We start from the raw sequence: 24,140 nt of genomic DNA, 5'->3' as shown, positions 1-24,140 counted from the left end.
AAAAAAAAAAAAAAAAAAAAAAAACAACTTCTGTTATAGAACATTCATTTTCAAATTTGGCTGCACAACAGAATCACCTGGAAAACTTAAAAACAAACAAATAGGCACATCCCACCCCACAGACTAATTAAATCACAATATTTGTAGGGGGGCAGGGCCTAGACTTCCGCATTTTTTGAATGCTCCCTGGTGATTTTCATGCAGATCAAGGCTGAGAACCACTGCTATGGCAAAAAGAACAGTTGAAGGAGGGATAACTAACAACGCCTACCACACTCATTTTCACTGCTCCCTAATTCCGTACCACACACTTCCTCCCCAATTGTTACCCACTAGTTCAATCTGCATTTTACCAGAGCTTTTTTTGTGCATGTACAAATGCACACTACATACATATGCACATGGCCTGTCCTGACACCCAGCAGCTACTCCAGCACTTTTATATGGGTGTGTCTTGGAATAGTAATATTACTAGAAGAGGCATAAGCCTCTGTATTTGTATGACACTTTACACTAATCAAAAAATATATTATTTTCTTGGCTGGGTACTGTGGACCTATAATTCCAGGACTTTAAGAAACTGAGGCAGGGGGATCACTTGAGGTCAGGAGTTCAACACCAGCCTGGGAGACATAGTGACACCCCATCTCTACAAAAAACAAAAATTAGCTGGGCATGTTGATGCAAGCTTGTTGTCTTAGCTACTCAGGAGGCTGAGTTGGGAGGATAGCTTGAGTCCAGGAGTTCGAGGCCGCAGTGAACCATGCTCTCATCACTGCAGTCCAGCCTGAGTGACAGAGTGAAACTCTATTTCTCTCTTTATCTATCTGTATTTATAGATATATAATTTTCTTATCTATGTCAAAGAATGAGGGCTAATGAAGAATTTGTGGTGGTGTGAGAGCTAAAGCTGGGTCTGTAAAAGCATTCATGTTTTAAAGCATAGATAAGTAATTGTATATAAGAGCATACATTGCTACATACAAATTAACTGATCAGACCACAACTTTTCAAAGTTTAAAACAGAATAAGCTTCCCTGTAAAAGTGGCACCTGTGTGACATTTTCACTTAGGTATTTCTCTCCTTCTTCTTCACCCTCTCCTTTAACAGAATGCACACCATCCTCCTCGTAATCTTTCTCAAGGGCAGTCATGTCCTCACGGGCTTAGAAAGCTCTCCATCCTCCCTTCCCTCACCTACATACCAGTGAACACCTGTGCATGCTTGGCCTACATCAAGTCAAACATGTGGTCCAGGCTAGCCCAGGCCTAAGCAATGACTGTGGTATTGGTCAGCATGCACAGAGCTCTCTGTATCTTGGTCAGGACTCCACCAGTCACCGCAGTGGGAGGGGTGGTAGTTAATGCCAACCTTGAAGGCAGAGGGGCACCAAACCACAAACTGGGTGCTACACTTGCTTTTGATGATGGCAATGGCAGCATTGACATCTTTGGGAACCACGTCACCATGGTACAAAAGGCAGCAAGCCATGTCTTTACCATGGCAAGGCTCACCTTTCATCATCTGCTTGGCAGGCTCAAAGCAAGCACTGGCAGTCTCTGCTACAGAAGCTGCTTCATGGTAGGCTTTCTCAGCAGAGATGATGGGACATATGTGTCCAGAGGGAAATGGATACAGGGATAGGGCACCAGGTTGGTCTGGAATTCTGTCAGATCAACGTTCAAGGCTCCATCAAATCTCAGGGAAGCAGTAGTGGAGGACACAATTTGACCTATCAACCTATTCAGGTTAGTATATGTTGGGTATTCTATATCAAGGTTCTATGACAGATGTCATAGATGGCCTCATTGTCTACCATGAAGACACAGTCAGAGTGCTCCAGGGTGTAGGTGGTGAGGATGGAGTTGTAGGGCTCCACTACAGCTGTGGAAACCTGGGGCAATGAGTAAATTTAGAACTCCAGCTTGGACTTCTTGCCATAATCAACCGAAAGTTGTTTCACTAGCAGGAAGGTGAACCCAGAACCAGTTCCCGCATGAAAGCTGTGGAAAACCAAGAAGCCCGAGAGAACTGTGCACTGGTCAGCCAGTTTACAAATTTGGTCCAACACGAGGTTAGTGATCTCCTGGCCAATGGTGTAGTACCTTCAGGCATAGTTATTGGCAGCATTCTTCCTTGTCTGTGATGAGATGCTCAGGATGGAAAAGCTCGTGGTAGGTGCCAGTGCAAACTTCATCAATTATGGTGGGTTCCAGGTCTACAAACACTGCCTTGGGCACAAGCTTGCTAGAGCCAGTCATACTGAAGAAGGTGTTGAGTCATCTCCTCCCGAGTAGTCTTGTCACTTGGCATACAGCCGTTAAGCTGTATGCCGTGTTCCAGGCAGTAGGGCTCCCAGCAGGCATTGCCAACCTGAACACCAGCCTGACCAATGTGATGGAGACGCAGTCACTCATGGTTGCTGCTTTGCGGCTGCCCAGCAGATGGTGGGGAATGAGGAGGGGAGGTTATTGCTTCACACAGTATGACTCTTAGGTGGTCGACGTAAGAGAATCTGCCTATTATTTTCTTTCCTTCTTCTAAGGCAAGAGTGACACTTAAAAAAAAAAAACAACTTAATAATTTCCCTCTTGTCCTTAACAACTGCCACCTCTCACTTGCCTCCAGTGCTGGGTAAGTATTTAAAAATTACCAAATGGGTTGCTTATTCTGTGTGAAAGGATCACTTATCAGGTATGAGAGGCTCTTAATAAAGGTTTCAAATCCACTTAAAGATTTTATGATTATAAAAGTAAGAGCTTTTGTTTCACAACACTCTTTTCCTTACCCATGACCATAGCCTTGCTGCCTGTTACCATGACAGATTTTCTTGAGTTTTGCTCAAATATAAAAGGTTTTTCTAACATCCCTTAAGGGCGTCACTCAAGTGTTCTCTGCTTCTTAGCACACTACATTAGAGCTGAAGAAAGTTATAAGGCAGCAAAAGAGCAGTTTCTGCTTTGACTTACAAATATTTTTAATTCCCTAAAAATAAACCATAAGCTGCAAATGGGCATGAGTGTTCCCGCACCGTTTCCTAAATTAGTTATTTCTGAGCAGATGAAGAATACGTTTTGTTTTGCTGCTCAGGGCCACCTTCTTATGATTCGATGCATGATTCCATTCAGTATCTTAATGCTGTTCCTTTTGTTTGGAGGCAGGCATAGGTCCTCAGAGAAGATGGGAATATTTATGTTTTGGAAATGAATTATAAATGAGATTAAATTTTTACAGGGAAGGACCTGAGTTTCTGCAGTGTTTCTATTGGGATGTGACTTCATTCTCTTCCTCAGATGTTTGCAGTTCATGGTTTCACATGTTGTAATGTTTATTTAATACACAGTTTCACCTTCATAGAGCTAACAGTCAAGAAATCAAGGGCAACTGCCTTAACTCCAGATGGCCTTAGTTTTGGTTTTGGTTTTTGTATCTGTGAAAAGGGAAAAACAACACCTCACTTTACAGAGTTCTCATGCGTCATTCATTCAGTCAGTCAATCATGCATGCATCAAATGAGCACTGTTGCCTGTTGTAAATGCCTAGTATTTTATTACAAATATTATATTTTTTGATGTGGCAATTTTTTTTTTTTTTTGAGATGGAGTTTCCCTTTTCTTGCCCAGGCGGGAGTGCAATGGTGTGGTATCAGCTCAATGCAACCTCTGCCTCCCAGGTTCAAGCAATTCTCCTGCCTCAGCCTCCCGAGTAGCTGGGATTACAGGCATGTGCCACAACAGCCGGCTAATTTTGTATTTTTAGTAGAGACGGGGTTTCTCCATATTGGTCTCAAACTCCCAGCCTCAGGTGATCCGCCCACCTCAGCCTCCCAAAGTGCTGGGATTACAGGTGTGAGCCACTGTGCCTAGCTGATGTGGCAAATTTTAACAATTATTTAAAAAAATGTATTAGAAATAATTTTAGATATATACAAAAATGGAACAGAACATTACAACCCTCCATGTACTCACCACCTTTCAGAAAAAATTCCCAGCTCATGGCTAATCTTGCATAATTTAAATTCTGTTGGCTGGGCATGGTGGCTCATGCCTATATTCCCAGCACTTTGGGAAGCCAAGGTGTGTAGATCAGCTGAGGTGGGGAGTTGAAAACCAGCCTGGCCAACATGGGGATGGGGATTTATTTTTTTTATTTTGTTTTATTTTGACCCAGTCTTGCTCTGTCACCCAGGCTGGAGTGCAGTAGCATGATCTCCGCTCACTGCAACATTCGCCTCCCGAGTTCAAGCGATTCTCCTGCATCAGCCTCCCGAGCAGCAGGAATTACAGGCATCTGCCATCACACTCAGCTAATTTTTGTATTTTTAGTAGAGACAGGGCATTGCCATGTTGGCCAGGCTGGTCTCAGACTCCTGACTTCATGTGATTTGCCCACCTTGGCCTCCCAAAGTGCTGGGATTACAGGCATGAGCCACCGTGCCTGGTCTCCTGATTATTTTAAAGCAAAGACCAGATATTATTTTATTTGACAATCATTTTTAAGGATTTGTCTTTGCTCCCATTCAAAGCTTGGTGAAACCTTATAACCATTTTAAATTGCATTTATAAAATGTTTAATTTCCTTTTGAAAAACTTTGATAACAAAAAACTTTTAAGAATACTAGTAATTCTTACAAATATAATGATTTAAACATATAGAGAGCCCAGGCATGGTGGCTCACTCCTGTAATCCCAGCCCTTTGGGAGGCTGAGGTGGGTAGATCATGAGGTCAGGAGTTTGAGACCAGCCTGGCCAATATGGTGATACAAAAATCAGCCAGGTGTGGTGGCATGCACCTGTAGTCTCAGCAACTCAGGAGACTGAGGCAAGAGAATCACTTGAACCTGGTCACAGTGAGCTGAGATTGCACCACTGGACTCCAGCCTGGTAGACAGAGTGAGACTCTGTCTCAAAAACAAACAAACCAAAAAATAAATATAGACAAGGGTGAACCTTAAGCTCTTTTAAATACATTTAATTCAATGCTATTTATTTATTTATTTTGAGACAGATTCTTGCAGTGTCACACGGGCTGGAGTGCAATGGCGCCATCTCAGCACACTGCAACCTCCACCTCCCGGGTTCAATGATTCTCCTGCTTCAGCCTCCCAAGTAGCTGGGCCTACAGGCGTGTGCCACCATGCCCAGCTAATTTTTGTATGTTACTAGAGACCGGGTTTCACCATGTTGGCCAGGATGGTCTTGATCTCTTTACCTCATGATCTGCCCGCCTCAGCCTCCCAAAGTGCTGGGATTACAGGTGTGAGCCACCGTGTCCAGCCACATTTCTGTTTTTAATATGAAATCCTCCCAAGGTTAAGAGACACTCGGTCATTAAGCTATTGTGTCATCTCAGACCCCACAGATGGGTAGCTCCCCTACTCATCTGCTGCATTGGTAGATTAAGCTCAAACTATCTCTTCTGTTTCATTCTATATTGAATTATTTTCATAATTTCCCTGATGGGATCTAAATTCTTACAGATATTTGACAGCTTTGTCCACCTCTGAGGTTAACATAATAAGAAAAATGTCAATGACAAGAATGTATTCAGTAAGGATGAATTAGATGCTTACATAAACTTGGGGAACACCGAGTTAAACAGACATTTATTTGCATGTGTATGGTTTTAAAACGACAAGACTGAAAGGTACTAATGCAAATATCTAAGAGGAGTATAATGTGCAGCAGTTCCAGATGTATTTGACTATGTACCTATGAACTGTTCCTTCCCCTCTTCCTTTTTGATAATTCTCCCATGAAACCTAGAGCAGAGCCTATAAATTGCCAACCTGGAGGCCAAATCCAGCCTGACACTTCAGTTTCACTTGGCCAGTGTTTTAAAAATATTTAATCCATCCTTTAAAAATTGAGAGTTGAAGGGCATGGCTGCTCATGCCTGTAATCCCAGCTACTTTGGGAGGCCAAGGTGGGTGGATTACTTGAGCCCGGGAGTTGCAGACAAGCCTGGGCAACATGGTGAAACCCTGTCTTTACAAATAATACAAGCATTAACTGGGCATGGTGGTGTGTACCAGTAGTCCCAGTTACTTGGGAGGCTGAGGTGGGAAAATCACCTGAGCCCTGGGATGTCAAGTCTGCAGTGAGCTGTGATTGCCCCATGTACTCCAGCTTGGGTGACAGAGTGAAATCCTGTGTCAAACAAAAACCAAAAAACAAAACAAAACACTAAAAAACATAAACATTAAAAAAAAATTGAGTTGCCAGACATGGTGGTTGAATTGTACCTGTAATCACAGCTACAGGGAGGCTGAGGCAGAAGAATTTCTTGAGGCCAAGAGTTCAAGACCAGCCTGGGCAACATAGTGAGACCCTGCCTCTAAATTAAAAAATAAATAAATAAATAAATAATTGAGAGAGTGCACCAAAAAAACCTTGATTGCCAGTTTCTTTTCAAAAATTAAAAGACTTGGGAAAAGTAAGCCTGCATTCTGGCATGCCTGCCCTGACTGGAGCTGAGGAAGGGCTGTGTCACCACGCCAGGCATAGGCATTGTACTAGGTCAGTGACATAGAACTCGTGCACTGTCCTCCTAGGCATTTGAGTCTGAGGCATTGATGGCAAAGGGAACTCAAGTGTGTTAGAAGTATATACGGGAAGAGCTGATGGAAACCCATCAGACTGAATGGACTGTTCCTGGATGCTGGGTGTGAACTGGATCAGGGGAGACCTGGGCTGAGTAGCCTCCCTCTGAGACCAAGTAGGAGAGAGGTGGTGTCACAGAACATAACTGCTGTTCTAGGAATCAACCCACATTCACTACTTTTCTATTTGCTTTGGAATTTCGCCACAACACCTCATGGCAATCTTGACCTGTGTGTTGAGAAATAAAGAGCGGAGCTAAAAGCTAAGATGGTGGAAATGATTTCTAAATGGTAAAATAGATTTTCAAATGAGATGAATTTGCTAATTATTCTCCCTGAGGGTGTACCTGCCTGAGAAGAATTGTAACTAGGGACTGGCTGTCACTGAATCTTGTTGCCACACATAGAGAAAACCCAATTTTTCCTTTAAAAAACCAATCCTGGCCTTGTCAAACAATGAAGAGGTTGCCTGGGAGGCTTGCCCAGAAGTTTTGTAAGTTAAACTCAGAAAGAGAGAACAAAGGTGAGATGGTTTTCATTGATATTATTTTCACAGTGAGTTACAAGTCAAGGAAATGAGTAACCAAATAAGCTCTGTTTTCTTTGATCTTATTTAATGCATTGCTATATAGCAACAGCAGGCTAATAATTAAGAAACATTCTGCCTCCTTCAGAGGCTTTGATCTGCAGTGATATGACTCTATATTTCTGTCTGGTTGAGTTTCTAAGCTCTCATTAATGTCCATAAAAATTGGTCAAAATCAAAAGGGCAAAAGGCAAAAGAACAACAACCAAAAACTCACTTACATCTGAAATTTCCTTTTCAATTAATTACGTGATCACTTTCATTATTTGCTTAGTTTTCAACATGATGAAGCTTGGTGTTTTGGACTCTGCTAGAAAGTAGTCAGAAACATATGCTGTTTAGAGCCACCCCACAGCCTGTGCTCAGAGCTCCTGTTTCTAGATTTCTAAGAAAGATCTCTAGGAAAAAAAATTATGCAAAATAAAATTGAATATTTAAATACCTATAGATACACACACCCAAACAGGATTTATCTTTTCTTTTAGATTTTTCCTTCTACTTTTTTATTCTATTAGAAGTCATGAGAATTCAGAGTTTTTCTCACTATGCTATTTTTTAATTTCTGAGATTTGCTGGCAATTCAGGTATAATAGAAACCATATGTTTTGCTTTACTGGGAGCAAAACAGTGTAAGTGGAAATTTTTTTTTTGCCCCCCTCCCCGGAAATTCTAATAATCAGATGTTAGACTTTCTGAATTGATTACCCAGGTTTTGTGTCTTCTATATTGCTTATCTCTTCTAGATTTTTCTTTCACAATTCTTCAATTGAATTCTTTAATTTCCAGGATAGCTCTTTCTTGTTGTGTGAATTGTCTTTAAATTTTTTTCGTTTGCTTTTTTGAGACAGAGTCTTGCTCTGTTGCCCAGGCTGGGGTATGGTGGTGCCATCTCGGCTCACTGCAATCTCTGCCTCCCACATTCTGGTAATTCTCTGCCTCAGCCTCCTGAGTAGCTGGGATTACAGGCACCTGCCACCACGCCTGACTAATTTTTGTATTTTTAGTAGAGATGGGGTTTCACCATGTTGGCCAGGCTGGTCTTGAACTCCTGACCTCATGATCCACCCGTCTCATCCTCCCAAAGTGTTGGGATTACAGGCGTGAGCCATCAGTGCCCAGACTTTTTTTTTTTTTTTTTTTTTGCCTTTTGTTCTGGTTTTATGGATTCAATACCTTATCTTTTGTCTTCTGCTTCCTCGTGGTGCTGTTTCCTTCAAGTTCCTTTTGGTTGTAGAAGCATGGTTTCTTCTTTGATTTTGGAGTTTCCTCAGGCACCTCCATGCTTCTTGACTGAACATTCATTCAGTCATTCATTCTACGTGGAAGGCACTGAAACCTGGTTGGAAGTTCCCTGCGAGTGCATGAAACTGGCACCTGGAGGATTGTGCTGTAGATGGCTGGGTGGTTTTTTGATGGAACTTTCAAATGTAGGTTTCAGAAAGTCTTTTCTCTTGAGCTAGTCTATTCAAAAGAGGAATAGCCAACCTAGAGGTTTATATGCTTGTTTTCCTCCATTCTGGAAACAGAGTGCAGGGGGAAGAAGGGAATGAGGGATTCTACAACCCAGACTTTTAGCTAATCCTCTCTTTTGTGCCTTCTGTTCCTGAGCTAGTGGTGGGGTGGAGAAAATAACAACCTATCTTTGAGGAGGGAAAGGCTGGTGCAGGGGGTGGGGCAGGGGCAGGGGGTGGGTCTCACTGCTCTACCTTCAAACAATTTCCATGATTTTCATTCTGCTTTATTCCTCCAACCTTTGAGGTACTTGATTTCTTATAGTTTGAAGTCATTTTTGAGCACTCAGAAAGTTGAATCTCATTGGCATGACCTTATGTAGGAATTTAGGTTGCGATTTTCTTCACTGTCTTTGCCAGGTTGCTTACCACTAATTTTCTTTCCATCTCCCAAAAATGTATAGACATTTCTCAGCTGCCATCTCCTCTCAATCTTTTTTCTTTTCTTTTCTTTTCTTTTTTTCTTTTTTTGGGATGGAGTTTTACACTTGTTGCTCAGGCTGGAGTACAATGGAGCAATTTGGCTCACTACAACCTCTGCCTGCCGGGTTCAAACAATTTTTCTGCCTCAGCCTCCCAAGTAGCTGGGATTACAGGCATGCACTACACGCTCGTTTAATTTTTTTGTATTTTCAGTAGACAGGGTTTCACCATGTTGGTCAGGCTGGTCTTGAACTCCTGACCTCAGGTGATCCGCTTGCCTTAGCCTCCCAAAGTGCTGGGATTACAGGCGTGAACCACCGCAACTGGTGCCCTCCTGGTGCTTATGTAGTTGTGGTCCAAGTATGTCAGTGACAAGGACAGCACAGTAATAAGGACACAGAACCAGCAAGTTCTTCACAGAGTCTGTTAGAACACAAAGTGTTCAAGCACTGCATTCTTTTTTTTTTTTTTTTTTTTTTTTAGATGGAGTGTTGCTCTGTTGCCCAGGATGGAGTTCAATGGCATGGTCTTGGCTCACTGCAACCTCCGCCTCCTGGGTTCAAGCGATTCTCCTGCCTCAGCCTCCCGAGTAGCTGGGAATACAGGTGCCCACCACCATACCTGGCTAATTTTTGTATTTTTAGTAGAGATAGGGTTTTACCATGTTGGCCAGGTTGGTCTCGAACTCCTGACCTTGTGATTTGCTCGCCTTGGCCTCCCAAAGTGCTGGGATTACAGGTGTGAGCCATCATGGCTGGTCTCAAGCACTGCATTCTATTGAAAATCTTTGTTTTCTTTTTCCTTAGGTTAAGCTAAAGTTTGTTGCAGAATTACTACTTCATTCTAGTCTCTTATAAGCTGCACGGTGTTTTTCTGCCACAAATCTGGGGAGATCTAGTGCCACTTGACCTTCACAGAGATTCTTAACCAGATGAGTTTCAGAATGTTATCTTAAATTTGGATGCAAATTGTATGGGTGAGGTTTTTTGTTTTTTTTTTTTCCCTGAAGATAGGGTCATAGGTTTTGTTAGCCTTTCAAAGGAGTTTGTGACCCCAGGATAATTAAGAATCAGTGATTTTTGCTGAATGCTGTGGTTCATACCTGTAATCCCAGCACTTTGGCAGGTAGAGGTAGGTAAAGAAAAGGAAGAAGAATTAGTGACTTAGATTTTCCTCACTTTAATTTGCGTGTGTGTGTGTGTTTCCTCACTTTAATTAAGAACCTTTACCTTTTTCGTTCGTTTGGTTTTGTTTTTTTGAGACAGGGTCCGGCTTTGTCACCCAGGCTGGAGTACAGTGGCTTGATTTTGGCTTACTGCAACATCCAGGTCCTGGGCTCAAGCCATCCTCCCACCTCAGGCTCTCGAGTATCTGAGACTACAGGTGCACACCACTGCACCTTGCTAAGGGGAATTTTATCTTAAAAATATATTTAGGCTGGGTGCAGTGGCTCACACCTGTAATCCCAGCACTTTGGGAGGCTGTCGCAGGCAGATCACGAGGTCAGTAGTTCGAGACCAGCCTGGCCAGCAGGGTGAAACCCCGTCTCTACTAAAAATACCTGAGCATGGTTGTGCCCGCCTGTAGTCCCAGCTACCCGGGAGGCTGAGGCAGGAGAATTGTTTAAAAAAATTTTTTTAAAATGTTTTTTTGAAAACATCCTAATCAGTCTCTAACCTAGAGATGTGCTTAGTTACTGATACCTGGCCCCTGTTAAGCCTCTGTTCTTCATCCTTCTTCTAGATTCTTTTCTCCCTATCCAGAAATAGGAGTAGTACTGGGCATCAACCCCCTCTTTACTTCCCTTATGTATGTTTATTTGGCAACCCCATACTTAACCTTAAGTGTAGGGTTAGGAAACCTTATTTATACTTAATTGTAATAATGTGATATTATTGAACAGAGTTAGAAATCCATACTTCCAAGTATGGATTCTCTCATGTTTTCAGTCAAATTTTCAGTTTGGAATGCTCAAGCCCAAAATGTGTAAAATCAAGTTTAACACACATTTTTTTTTTTTTTTTTTTGAGATGAAGTCTCACTCTGTCACTAGGCTGGAATGCAGTGGTGCGATCTCGGCTCACTGCAACATTCGCCTACCGGATTCAAGTGATTTTCTTGCCTCCGCCTCCTGAGTAGCTGGGACTACAGGTGCCTGCCACCACGCCTGGCTTATTTTTGTATTTTTAGTAAAGATGGGATTTCACCATGTTGGCCAGGATGGCCTCGATCTCTTGACCTTGTGACCCACCCACCTCAGCCTTTCTGGGATTACAAGCATGACCCACCACGCCGGGCCAGTAAACGTTTTCTGTATGTAAAACCTTACACTCTGTTTTGAGGGAAAGAGGAGGGCAGCAGGACATACATATGAGTGAAACCCAGTTCCCACCTTCATTGAGATGGGACATTTTGGAAAATGCAAGAAGTGCTGTGGGAATTCAGAGAGGAAGAGAGTATCTCCTACTGGAAAGTGCAAAAAAAAAAAAAAAACATCCAGAAGACATCATAGTTGGGCAGCACTTCTTATCACTGGCAATGCTGTAAACCCTCCTTTTCCACATCTTAAAAATAAGGTGCTGGGCCTGGGTGCTGACACCTGCTCAGAAAAACTCAAAAAGTAAATGTAAGAGGAAAAATCAGCCTTCGTCATAGAATGAGACAGAAAGAAAGAGTGGAAACAACTAGCATAAGACAAGTTGTATGAGAACATAAAGTAGTAAAGGAGATAAAATATTATTATTTGAATAACTATGAGAAATTTTGAAAACCAGTAGTAATCCAGAATCTTTGTCATCATTGCTATCATATTATTTTAAAATTTGGTTTTAAAGCAATACAAGGCAATATGCATATTTTCCTAAACTTCAAGAAATAGAAAAATTGTTTTGCTAGAAATACATACAGACTGTATGGGCTTTTCTAAAACACAGGTTGAGGGGTGTGTGTATATACTTTTTTTTTCTTACTAATCACGTGTAATCAAGCATCTACCGCTGACATGAGTCATAACTTAAATTTGTGGAGTACTTTTAGATCAGTGCTTACAAAGCATTACAAATCCTGCACAGTACATTAGCATAGGCTAATAATTTTCTTACTCTCTGTTCTTAGGTTGAACCAGCCAAATTTTCAAGACAGCTCACGGCTTAGAGGAAGGCTCATCTAAATAAAGGCTGGCTAAAGTGACATCACAGGGATTTAATCCTTCTCTGGCTGCCTGTGTGACTAGAAGGCTGATTTGCAAGTTTCTTCTTTCCTGGGGTCCAGATTAATAGGTATCCAGGGCTCTGCGACATGGCAGCAAGAGAAGCACGAAATGAAGGTCAGAAATGAGCTCCAGGAGCAGGGACCTGGGGGCCTCCCAGGGGCTTTTACACACCAGAGTGCAAGATTTTCTGGCCATCAAGGGGAATAGCAAACAGAAGCCTTTGTCCTGGGGCACAGCCACCTACCACAAAGCATCAGACTCCACGTGTGGCCAGAAAGTTCCTGGAGTCCCATCAGGGCAGTGGGTATGTAACATGTGCCTAATTGTACAGCTAGAGCTTACAAGTTCAACGTGAGGGAAAGTGGGATATGTCTTGAGTGAGGCGAGCAGCTACTGGCTGGGCTGGGCAGTCTTGGGTACCAGGTTCACTGCCCTCCTCTCACTGAAGCTGACAGGGAGGTTGCCCAGCTCTCAGGAAAACTCTCTTGGACTCTGGGCACCTGCTGTCCTCAGTTGGCATCTCCCACCCACTAAACCTCTTCTGCTCCTCCAAAACCTGTCCTTGATTGGTGGCTCTTTGCTGAGATGGAGACGTGAGTCCCCGTTGACGATGACTGCAGTGTACACGAATGGAGGTGGCCTGGTGAACCCCCACTATGCCCGGTGGGATCGGCGTGACAGCGTAGAAAGTGGCTGTCAGACCGAGAACAGCAAAGAGGGCGAGGAGGGACAGCCCCGCCAGCTGACGCCCTTCGAGAAACTGACACAGGACATGTCCCAGGATGAGAAGGTGGTGAGGGAGATCACGCTGGGGAAACGGATAGGCTTCTACCGAATTCGAGGGGAAATCGGAAGTGGAAACTTCTCCCAAGTGAAGCTCGGGATTCACTCCCTAACCAAAGGTAGGATCTGACTTCCCAAAGGTCATCCCTGGCAGCATTGGGACCTGGCATAGGAGCAGGGTTAGGTGGCCAGGGCCAAGGAAGCAAGTTAAGTGACCTCAGCGGAGCCCCTGCAAGGGCCACATCCCATGCCAGCTGCCTTCTGTGGTCTTCTCAGTTAATTTTCACGGTAACCTTATGAGGTCAATATTTTTTTTCCATTTTGCAGATAGACAAAGTGAGATCCAAAGAAGGTAAATGTGTCTTGAGCAGTTCAATCTTAGATGTTTTTGACTCCAACATCCCTTCCCCTATATCATGTAGATGAAACCCAATCAAACATGAGAAGAATTATCCTCTCCAGTGAGCCCTTTGAGAAGTGGAGTGTGGCTTGAAACCAAGCCACCTCATCTCCAAGGCCCATATTTATAGCTTCCATTTATATTTGTGTCTTAGTGACAATGGCACAGTGTGGCACAGAGCGGCACAGAAGACCTCCCGATGTCCACTGTCTCTCGATAGGAGGGTCCAGTTTTCCTTCCATCCAGAGGCTGCTACTTCTGTCATATTTGAGAAAAAGGGCTTTGATCTCAGGACCCTTTCTGTTCAGTCCTTGCTTCACCCTGTCCTTGCTCTCATTGTTTGGCCCCTCACCATACATTTGCTTGGCTACCGGTCACTTTGGGATTCTGGACTAGCAGCGCCCAGCACTTTTCCTCAAGGAGAAACCGTATGGAGAGCTCAGCACCCCTCTGCTGCTCCGACTCCATTGTGGGCACTTCCCCAAGGTACTTCTAACTTAGCAGAAGTCTGGGGATTATCATAAGGGACTTACAAGATAGAAACAGAACACTTGTGACTTGGCATAACTGACCAAGTCCTAAAACCCATGGACTCTACCATCTCCTGAGAGTCCCTGACTGACGTTTTCTCTGCTTGGACTTGGCCAGCCACCATGTCTCCAAGGCCTCTCTTTTCTTTTATTAGAGCTGTCTTTTGCTTCCTTTTGTTCTCTAACCCCGAATCCCATGCCCCCTCCAATCCCTGTGCTTGGCCTTCATAGAAAAATCTCCACACACATGCGTGCATACATGTACTCCCCCCGCACACCCACCCTACACTCCCACGTCACTAGAGTTTCACTTCTTCTCTACTCTTGCTCTGAAGCCTGTGTATCTGGGTTCATGTCTTCACATCTTAGCTACTCTACTTACTCATCTGGGTAAATTAAAGTGCTTGTCTGAGCCTTAGATACTTTATTTCTAAAATGCAAACAGTAATGGTGCTTACTTCATAGGGTATCATAAGGGTTAATACTTGCTCAACAAATGTTAGTTAGTGGCATTATTTTGCAGTTGCTTAATGAGCCTTGCCTTTGTACAACCAAAGATCAACTAAAGTATCTTTATCAGAAGTTCATTCCTGCCCATCCCAATACACAAATTGAGATCAGTTAGGCTGCCATTCCCCTACAGCCATAATTTTCAACTGACTGCGCAGTAGAATTACCTGGGAAGGTTTAAAAGAGAATTAGTGCCCAGAACCCACCCTCAGAGCTTCTTATGTGATTGGTCTAGAGTGGGACTGGGCATGGGTAGTATTTAAAAACTCTCCAGGTGGTTTTTTTTTTTTTTGAGACAGAGTCACACTCTGTTGTACAGGCTGGGGTGCAATGGAAAGATCTCGGCTCACTGCAACCTCTGCCTCCTGGGTTCAAGCAATTCTCCTGCCTCAGCCTCCCGAGTAGTTGGGATTATAGGTGGGCGCCACCACATCTGGCTATTTTTTTGTATTTTTAGTAGAGATGGGGTTTCACCATGTTGGCCAGGCTGATCTCGAATGACTGACCTCGTGATCCACCTGCCTAAACCTCCCAAAATGCTGGGATTACACGCGCGAGCCACCACGCCCGGCCCTAGGTGATTCTAATTGACATGTAGCACTAAGAAATACATCCCTACAGCAACTTGCACATACTGCAGACAGCTTTTAAAATAGTGCTTTCTTTGGTGTGGGCCACAAGTGGATAATCCAGGTACCATTTGTACTTTAAAATCAATTATGAAATACTGTGTCAGGTTTTCATGCTACATTTAACTTTCAAATTTCATTTATTTGAAATAGTATTCATTTATTATTCATTTAGGTGAACAATAGAAGCACTATATTAGGCCTTCGGGGATATAAAGATGAAATAGATACAGCCTTCATCCTCAAGGACAAGGGAAGAGAAGACATGTACAAATAAGTATAATACAAACCAGAATTTGAAAAACATAGAAGAGGAAAGCTATGTGCTTAAAGGAAGGAAAGAGACTCTTCCACCTTAGGAATACTGTAGAAGGTTTTAAGTGAAGATTGAATTTCAGCTACACCTCAAGGGGGTATAAGATTTTGGATAGGCGGTGATTATAGGACAGAGGCGGGTTGGGGGTTAGAGGAGAGCATGAACAAAAGCATTCATGTGGGGAAATGGTATATAGTACAGTTACCCTAACAGTAGGATTAGGGTAAAGGGCTGGGAACCTTAGCTGATACTGAATCACAGGGGACTTTGAACATTATCCAAGGATTTTGGATTATTTTCCTTTTTGTTTTTTTTTTGAAACAGAGTTTTTCACTCTTGTTGCCCAGGCTGGAGTGCAGTGGCACGCTCAGCTCACTGCAACCTCTGTCTCCCGGGTTCAAGAGATTCTCCTGCCTTAGCATCCTGAATAGCTGGGATTAGAGGTATGCACCACCACACTCAGCTAATTTTTGTATTTTTAGTAGAGACAGGGTTTCACCACATTGGCCATTCTGGTCTCAAACTCCTGACCTCAAGTGATCTGCCCACCTTGGCCTCCCAAAGTGCTGGGATTACAGGTTTGAGCACTGAGACTGGTCCAGGATTTTGGATTGTTTTTCTCATAATGACGACTCTTTAAAATTTTTATTATTAGAATTGGACTTCTGGAAGATTAACCCTATAGTGGTGAGGATGAAGGTTGAAGAGCAAGAGATGCAGGAGACAGGGAGCTATCCGGAATCCATGGTGATGGTCCAGCCAAGGGAAGAATATCCTGAGCTAGGTGGATGGCAGTGAAAATAGAAAAGAGAAGCTGGTGACGCCAAAGAGAAGAATCTGGAGGACTGGCGTGTTAGTCAGTGTTTTCCAGAGAAACAGCACCAATAGAAAAGAGAGAGAGAGAGAGAGAGAGAGAGAGACAAGGAATTGGCTCACACAATTATGGAGACTGCCCCAAGATTCACAGTCAGCAAGCTGGAGGCCCAGGGGTAAGTTCCAGTCTGAAAGCCAACAGGCTCATGACCCAAGAAGAGCCACGTCCAGCTTCAGTCTGAAGGCCAAAAAAGACCAATGTCCCAGGTAAAGGCAGTCAGGCAGAAGCAGTTCCCATTTACTCAGTCTTTTTGTTCTATTCAGGTCTTCAACTGAGAAAACACCCACACAGATACACCCAGAATAATGTTTAACCAAATGTCTGGGCACTACGTGGTCCAGTTAAGTTGACACATAAAATTAGCCATCACGGTTGGTAACTGATTGGATGTAGCACTGAAGATGGAAGGATGGAAGAAGGCGATGACCTTGCTTTAGTTGACTGTGTGAATCAAAACAAGGGTGATGCCTTTAATAGGAATAGGGAAATATGGAGAAAAAGCAGATGTGGGAGGAAAAACAATGAGTGAAAACACTGACATCTAGAAGGAGCTGTCTACTGGGCAGTTGCATGCTTCAGTCATGGGCATGGGCATGAGGTCAGACCAGAGTTTGCATCGAGGTGATTGTGGAAATGGATGCAGTCACTGAGGAGGACTGTGGAGAAGGGTGATGAGCAACTTTTTTCGCCTGAATAACTAGTTCTACATCCTAGTTGGCATTTTATATGTGGAGTAGTTTTAAATACGCTAATGGGACCATTCACTGTTGCTCCATGAACACCATAATTTTTCCATGTCATTAAATATAGATATTTTTCAATATCAATATACATGTTTATATATCTATATCTATTTATTATCTACACTCTCACCTTTGAAAGAGGACATGTTGTTTCACATATAGCTGCAGCATAAATTATTTAACTTAGCTAGTATTGATTAACATTTGGATCATTTCTAAAGTTTCGCTGTTAATTAAAGTGCTACAGAGATTACCCTTTTCCATACTTCTTTGCATAGATGTATGATTTTTCTCAGCAAACATTCCTAGAAGTTAGCTGTCTTGGTCAGCTAAACTTTATAAAGTTTTGCTGTTAATTAGAATGCTACAGAGATTACCCTTTTCCATATTTCCTTGCCTATATTTGATTTCTCTCAGCATAGATTCCTAGAAGTTAGCTGTCTTGGTCAGAGAGCATGAACAGAAACATTATAGCCAGCTGGGTACAGTGGCTCATGCCTGCAATCCCAGCACTTTGGGAGGCTGAGGCAAGTGGATCACTAGGTCAGGAGTTAGAGAGCAGCCTGGCCAAAATAGTGAAACCCCATCTCTACTAGAAATACAAAAATTAGCTGGGCATGGTGGCACACGGTTGTAGTCCCAGCTACTTGGAAGGCTGAGACAGAAGAATCACTTGAACCCAGGAGGTGGGGGTTGTGGTAAGCGGAGATCATGCTACTGCACTCCAGCCTGGGCAACAGAGTGAGACTATCTCAAAAAAAGAAAAACAAAAACAAAAATGTTAACACACAGCACCAGATTGAAAGAGCAGCTTTTGAATCCTAACTCATAGAGTAGATTTATCTGTAACTCAAATCTCATAGGGACTAATGTTGCTTTTCAGCAGCCTAGAGCCAGCGTGAAAGACAAAAGATAAACAGGATAATGAAAGGCAAAAAATTGAGACAGAAGACGTGATTTGGAAGGTTACAAGAGAAGTTGGATAAAGCCAAAAAAGGAGAGGAATTCAGAAAAGAGTTTCCAATGCTGCAGAAGGGTCACAGAGCTCATCTGAGCAAAGGCTACTGCATGAGGCCAACTTTGAGCAGTTTCATACGAGTGTGGGTTCAGATGTTAGATTCTAATAGAAAGGAAGCAGGATAGAACAGTAGGAAAAGCGTGGACTTGGGGACCAGACAAATTTATCTGAAACACTCATTCAGTTAACTTATTAGGCTTCTGACTTTAGGCATATTAATCTCCTTGGTCCTCAGTTGCCTCAGCTGTAAAACAGTGATAATGGTTTTTAGATTTGTTGGGGAAATTGGCAATAATATATGTGAAGTACATGACATAGTAGCCACTCAAAATGGTAGCTGTCATTGCTGTTACTTTACTATTTACTTAAACTTATTTCAAAAGAGTATTTAATGTTATTACAATAACAAAAAAGTATCACTTGCTATGAATAGAAGGTGATGGTAAAAATAAAAACAAGGAAAATTACCAAGTAACAGAAAGTATTTTTAAAACATGCTAACAGTCAATCTCAGACTTTCTCTTTGCCTTAATTAGGAGAATTAAAGGAGAGCTGAAGTGGGAATCATGTTTTAGCTGTGATTCAGTGCTATTTAAGGCTGTTTCCATGTGCTAAAATCATTTCAGCCTCATGAGTCTTAAAGGTTCCACTTTGGGAAGCAGTGACATCATCTAGTCCTCCCATGTTTCACAGATGAGGAAATGAAGGCTCAGAAGAGGCTGTCCCAAGGTTTAGAACCTGTTTACAGGAGCTCACATGGAAGGAGGTGTATTGAGTACAGGGGAATTCTGTGGACCCACAGCAGGGAAGTAGGGCCAGATGTTAAGATGTTATTTATTCCATCTTCACTTTCTCTGGTGCTGTGTGCTTTCTCATTTCTACTTTCCTTGATGAATCCGCTCTATCTTTGTACCTTTTTCTGCAAAATGGTTTTCCACACTTAATTATTGGAAGGCGCATCCTGGCCAAAAATGGTTGTTGCCAGGCCCACATCTACAAAAACTCTCTGCTTTATTGACCATCTCCATCCCACATGTTTCATTCTGTTTCAGTTCCAATTTTAAAGAGAAAGAATACACTTGATTACTAACCAGCTGACAATGAGCTACCTCTGAGTCAAGGGCATGCCCATGTCAGTGAGCTGTAGCCCTTGAGTCACGTGGGCCACTATTCTCTCAGCAGAGCCAAAGGTTCAAAGAAGTTTCTCTGAGAAGACAGACATATCTGCCATAGAGACATTAGCTGGCTAAGCCGAGAAGTTTCTACAAGCCAGGAGCAAGACAGTGCCCAATTCTGTAGACAGGATATTATATGAAAGGACAGAAGAAAAAAGGTGGAATAACTGGGTGTGGTGGCTCATGTCTGTAATTCCAGCACTTTGGGGGGCCAAGGCTGGTGGATCATCCTAGGTCAGGAGTTCAAGATCAGCCTGGCCAACACGGCTAAACCCCGTCTCTACTAAAAATACAAAAATTAGCCAGGCATGGTGGCATGCACTTGTAGTACCAGCTACTTGGGAGGCTGAGGCAGGAGAATCACTTGAATCCGGGAGGCAGAGGTTTCAGTGAGCCAAGATCATGCCACTGCACTCCAGCCTGGGCAACAGAGTGAGATTCCATCTCAAAAACAAAAAAATTGGTGTTTACATCCTGGCTTACTTCTTGGGTTCCATAGACTTCTTATCTGTTGTATTACAACATTAACTTCATACTTGTCCCCAGTTTCAGAGAGCATGGCATTTTCCTGCTGTGCTGGTGGGTGCCTTGTGTGGCCTCATTGACATGCCCTCCTACACCTAACCTGCTGCGGAGTAGCTCTATTGTCAAAGAGACAGTCTCACCCGCTGGTTCGGGACAGTATGTGCAAAAAGGAGCAAAACAATTGATAGTGGTTTGTACAGATATGGCCCCTACACCAAACCAACTTGCCCAGAATTGTCATCAGGTTTTCTAGGAATAAAAAGACAGTTTGAATAAGTTAATAGAGGAGATTCGCAGGAAAACAGAGACCTTCAGTGCCAGGAGCAGCTCCCAGGACAGTAGTCTAAAACGTTAAAAAATAAATAAATACAAAGCACCAACTGTTCTGGATCTCTAGAAGAGAAGCTTCAGTATGGGCCCCTGATGGCTGGGGTTTATTTTTATAGCTCACAGTTTGGAATTCCCTTGCTCTCCAAGCTGACAGGGAAGGTTGAGAATCATCATGAGCCACCTTTTAGTCTGATTAGAGATGATACACTTGGCTTCTGAATATTTTATGTCCCATCTGTTGTCACAAACAAAAGAAGAGGCAGCAGATATGGGCGGTTTTTTTCTGTTGCTGCCCTCTGACTTCTTCCTCCCGTTACTCTACTCTCATGTTTCTAGGATCTTTTCTTCCTCCCACTTTATTTATCTGTTAATTCATTCTTTCCTTCCTTCCTTCCTTTTTTTTTGCCCTGTTGCCCAGGCTGGAGTGCAGTGGTACAATCAAAGCTTATTGTTGCCTTGAACTCCTGGGCTCAAACAATTTACCCATCTCAGCCTAGGATTCCAGGTGTGAGCTACCACAACTGGTCTTCCTCCTATATATGTGTGTGTGTGTGTGTGTGTGTGTATGTGTGTGTGTGTATGTGTGTAAGCAGATATTTTGTTCTGGACCTTTCAAGGATGAGTAAGGACTTCTTGCCAGATAAAGAACTTGGAGTGGTTTAATGGAGACAGACAGGAAACAACTGACAAGTGCTGTCTAGAGTAAGGCAGCAAGGATGTGCTTACCTGTGCCCAGTGAATCCGGGAAGGGTCTATGGAGCAGGAAAGGCTTGTGATGGGTCTTGAGATTTGAGGAGCAATTTTACAGGAGGAAAGGGAACGAGAGCTCCAGAAAGAGATAGGATGTAAAGTACGTAGAAGCATGAACCAGTGTGGGGAGTATGTGGAGATTTAAAAGTAATTCAAGCAAAGCTAGAGCATGAGGTGCACCCACAGAATCATGTGAAAGAGACAAGGTGGATGATGCAGGCAGAGGCTTGATAATGGGGCATCTTCTTGCATATCTGGATTTTGTCTTTTGGGTATCAAGAAGCTATTGAAGAGTTGTGTTCTTTTTTTTTTTTTTTTTTTTTTTTTTTTTTGAGACGGAATCTTGCCCTGTCACCCGTGCTGGAGTGCAATGTTGCGATCTTGGCTTACTACAACCTTCGCCTTCCGGGTTCAAGCAATTATTCTGCTTCAGCCTCCCGAGTAGCTGGGATTACAGGCATGCACCACCATGCCCTGCTGATTTTTTTGTTTGTTTGTTTAATAGAGACGGGGTTTCACCATGTTGGCCAGGCTGGTCTCAAACTTACTCTTGATCTCGTGATCCGCTCACCTCGATCTCCCAAACTGCTGGGATTACGGGCGTGAGCCACCCGTGCTGAGCCTTATTTTGCTTTTTCTAGAGACTAAGTCTCAACTATGGTTGTCCAGGCTATTCAAGAACTTCGGGGAGGCTGAGTGTGGTGGCTCACGCCTGTAATCCTAGCAGTTTGGGATGCTAAGGTGGGTGGATCATCTGAGGTCAGGAGTTCAAAACCAGCCTGGCCATCATGGTGAAAACCCATCTTTAAAAAAAAAAAAAGAGCTTTGGGGCTCAAGCAATCCTCCTGCGTCAGTTTCCTAAGTAGCGTGGGGGACAGGCATGCACCACTGCACCCGGCTACTCACTGGTTGTAAAAGTGATTCCCTCCTCTTGAATACATTCATTAAAATAGCAATTTGAAATTGTATTTTCTTACTTTAAAAATGGTTACTTAGTGGCTTTGGGGAATTCATCTTAAAAGTAAATCATATATTGGAAATACTATAACCAAATAAATGTTTATTGTCATGTTATTTATAGTGTTGAGAACTAGTAATAACTTATGGGATCCAATGATGTAGGAATGGTCAAGTAAAGCACATAACGCTGGATAGAAGATTCCATAGCCATGGGAAATCATGGTTGTGAAGTCTCTGTGCTAACATGGAAGGTGAGCGGAGCATGAGAGTAAGTGAAAAGCCAGGTGCGAATTGTGTGCACGCTGTGATGATCATACTTACTCTGGATTCTTCAGTGAGATTGTTCACTCAGCAAACACTCATTGAGTACCTCCTATGCAACAGCCACTATTCTAGGGACTGGTGATACAGCAGTGAACAAAATAGACAGCAATCTCTGTCTTTATGGAACTTACATTCTAGTGAGAGAGAAGGTAGACAAAAATAAATGTGTAAAATATCCATTGTGTTATGTAGTGATAAGTGATAAGAAAGAGAACAGAGCAGGAGGGGAGATAGAAAGCATTGAGGATGACAGTTTTTAGATAAGTTGGCCAGGACAGCCTTACTGAGGAGGTGATAATTAAACTGAAAGAAATGAGGGAAATGGCTATGCATGGGAGAACTCCATCAAGCAGAGGGCATAGCAGGCATAAGAGTGCCCAGATGGGAGATGCCTACAGTACTCCTGACTCAGCTGAGGGGAAAGGGCAGAGAGTAACAGGGAACAGATTGTGGAGGACCAAGTTTGTGAAAATAAGGAGTTTGACTTTTCCTGGGGTGAAACAGGAGCTATCAGAGGGAACTGGGGAGTGACATGATCTGGCTTATGCTTTAACAGGATCACTCTGGAAGCTCTGTTGAAAATAGACTGGCAGAGGTTGCGGTGAGCCAAGATTACATGCCATTGCCCTATAGCCTGGGCGAAAAGAGCAAAACTTCATCTCAAAAAAAAAAAAGAACAAGTGGAATATAAAAGAGAAGAGTTAAGTATTGAAAGGTTAGGTAAGCACAAGAACAGTTTACATTGACTGAAATGGGGAAGCTTATAGGAGAAGCCGGTTTGGGTCAGGAGAAGTCAAGAGCTTAGTCTTGAACATGTTATGTTTGACATGCCTATTACATGTCTATAACACTACAGAGCAGACACTGAGTGCCTCCCCCATATCCCCTTGGGTCTGACCATTTCAGTGCTTGCAGGACTGACCTTTAGCTGCTAGTCTCTGTCTCTTTGCCTCTGTGCGTTCTCTAGCCACTGGAGCCTACTCTGCATGCATGGTAGCCCAGAAGTACAGAATGCACTTCCTGGTGGAGTGGCCAGCAACCACTGACTGGCAAGAGCTGATGTAAAAATACTTCAGCTCTCTCACTCTCCTCACAATAAAATTAAGGCCTGATAATGCTTGGCAGGATTCACTGGACACCTGGTTAACCCTTTATGGGCTGCCTTTCTTGTCTCACTTCCTCATCCCTCTGCTAGGGTTTTCTAGGATCACGTCCCTCATAAACTGCTTGCGCTTGAACCTCTGCCTCAGAGTTTGCCAGATATGAACAGACACTTTACAAAAGAAGACGTATATGAGGCCAACAAACATGAAAAAATGCTGATCATCACTGGTCATTAGAGAAATGCAAATCAAAACTATTGAGATACCATCTCACGCCAGTTAGAATGGTGATCGTTAAAAAATCTGGAGACAACAGATGCTGAAGAGGATGTGGAGAAATAGGAACACTTTTACACCATGGTGGGAGTGTAAATTAGTTCAACCACTGTGGAAGAAAAAGTTTGGCGATTCCTCAAGGACCTAGAAATAGAAATTCCATTTGACCCAGCAATCCCATTACTGGTTATATATCCAAAAGATTATAAATTGTTCTATTATAAGGACTCATGCACATGAATGTTCATTGCAGGACTGTTTACAATAGCAAAGACTTGGGACCAACCCACATGCCCATGGATGACAGACTGGACAGGGAAAATGTGGCACATATACACCATGGAATACTATGCAGCCATAAAAAACAATGAGTTCGTGTCCTTTGTAGAGACATGGATGAACCTGGAAACCATCATTCTCAGCAAACTGACATAAGAACAGAAAATCAAACACTTCATGTCCTCACTCATAGCTAAATGTTGACCAATGAGAACACATGGACACAGGGAGGGGAACATCACACTCTGGGGTCTGTAGGGGGGAACTAGGGGAGGGACAGC

At 43.0% G+C, this 24,140-nt stretch overlaps 1 protein-coding gene and 1 pseudogene across 1 annotated transcript in view; one reads left to right on the top strand and one right to left on the bottom strand.

The window, feature by feature from the left end:
• The window catches only part of NIM1K (NIM1 serine/threonine protein kinase), a 76,769-nt gene that overhangs the window by 43,379 nt on the left and 9,250 nt on the right, over positions 1-24,140 (top strand). Inside the window, exon 2 of the mRNA XM_032281459.1 lies at positions 12,238-13,236. Coding sequence (XP_032137350.1) covers positions 12,945-13,236 — 292 coding nt within the window. The 5' untranslated portion in view covers positions 12,238-12,944. The remainder of the gene's footprint in view (positions 1-12,237; positions 13,237-24,140) is intronic.
• Positions 1,011-2,563, bottom strand: LOC116558767 (annotated as a pseudogene).

This window comes from Sapajus apella, unplaced genomic scaffold (assembly GCF_009761245.1).
Source record: "Sapajus apella isolate SASKATOON/1434 unplaced genomic scaffold, GSC_monkey_1.0 scaffold1, whole genome shotgun sequence".
NCBI classification, from domain to species: domain Eukaryota; kingdom Metazoa; phylum Chordata; class Mammalia; order Primates; family Cebidae; genus Sapajus; species Sapajus apella.
The sequence above is the reverse complement of the archived record's forward strand: the minus strand, read 5'-3'. Positions and strand labels throughout refer to the sequence as shown.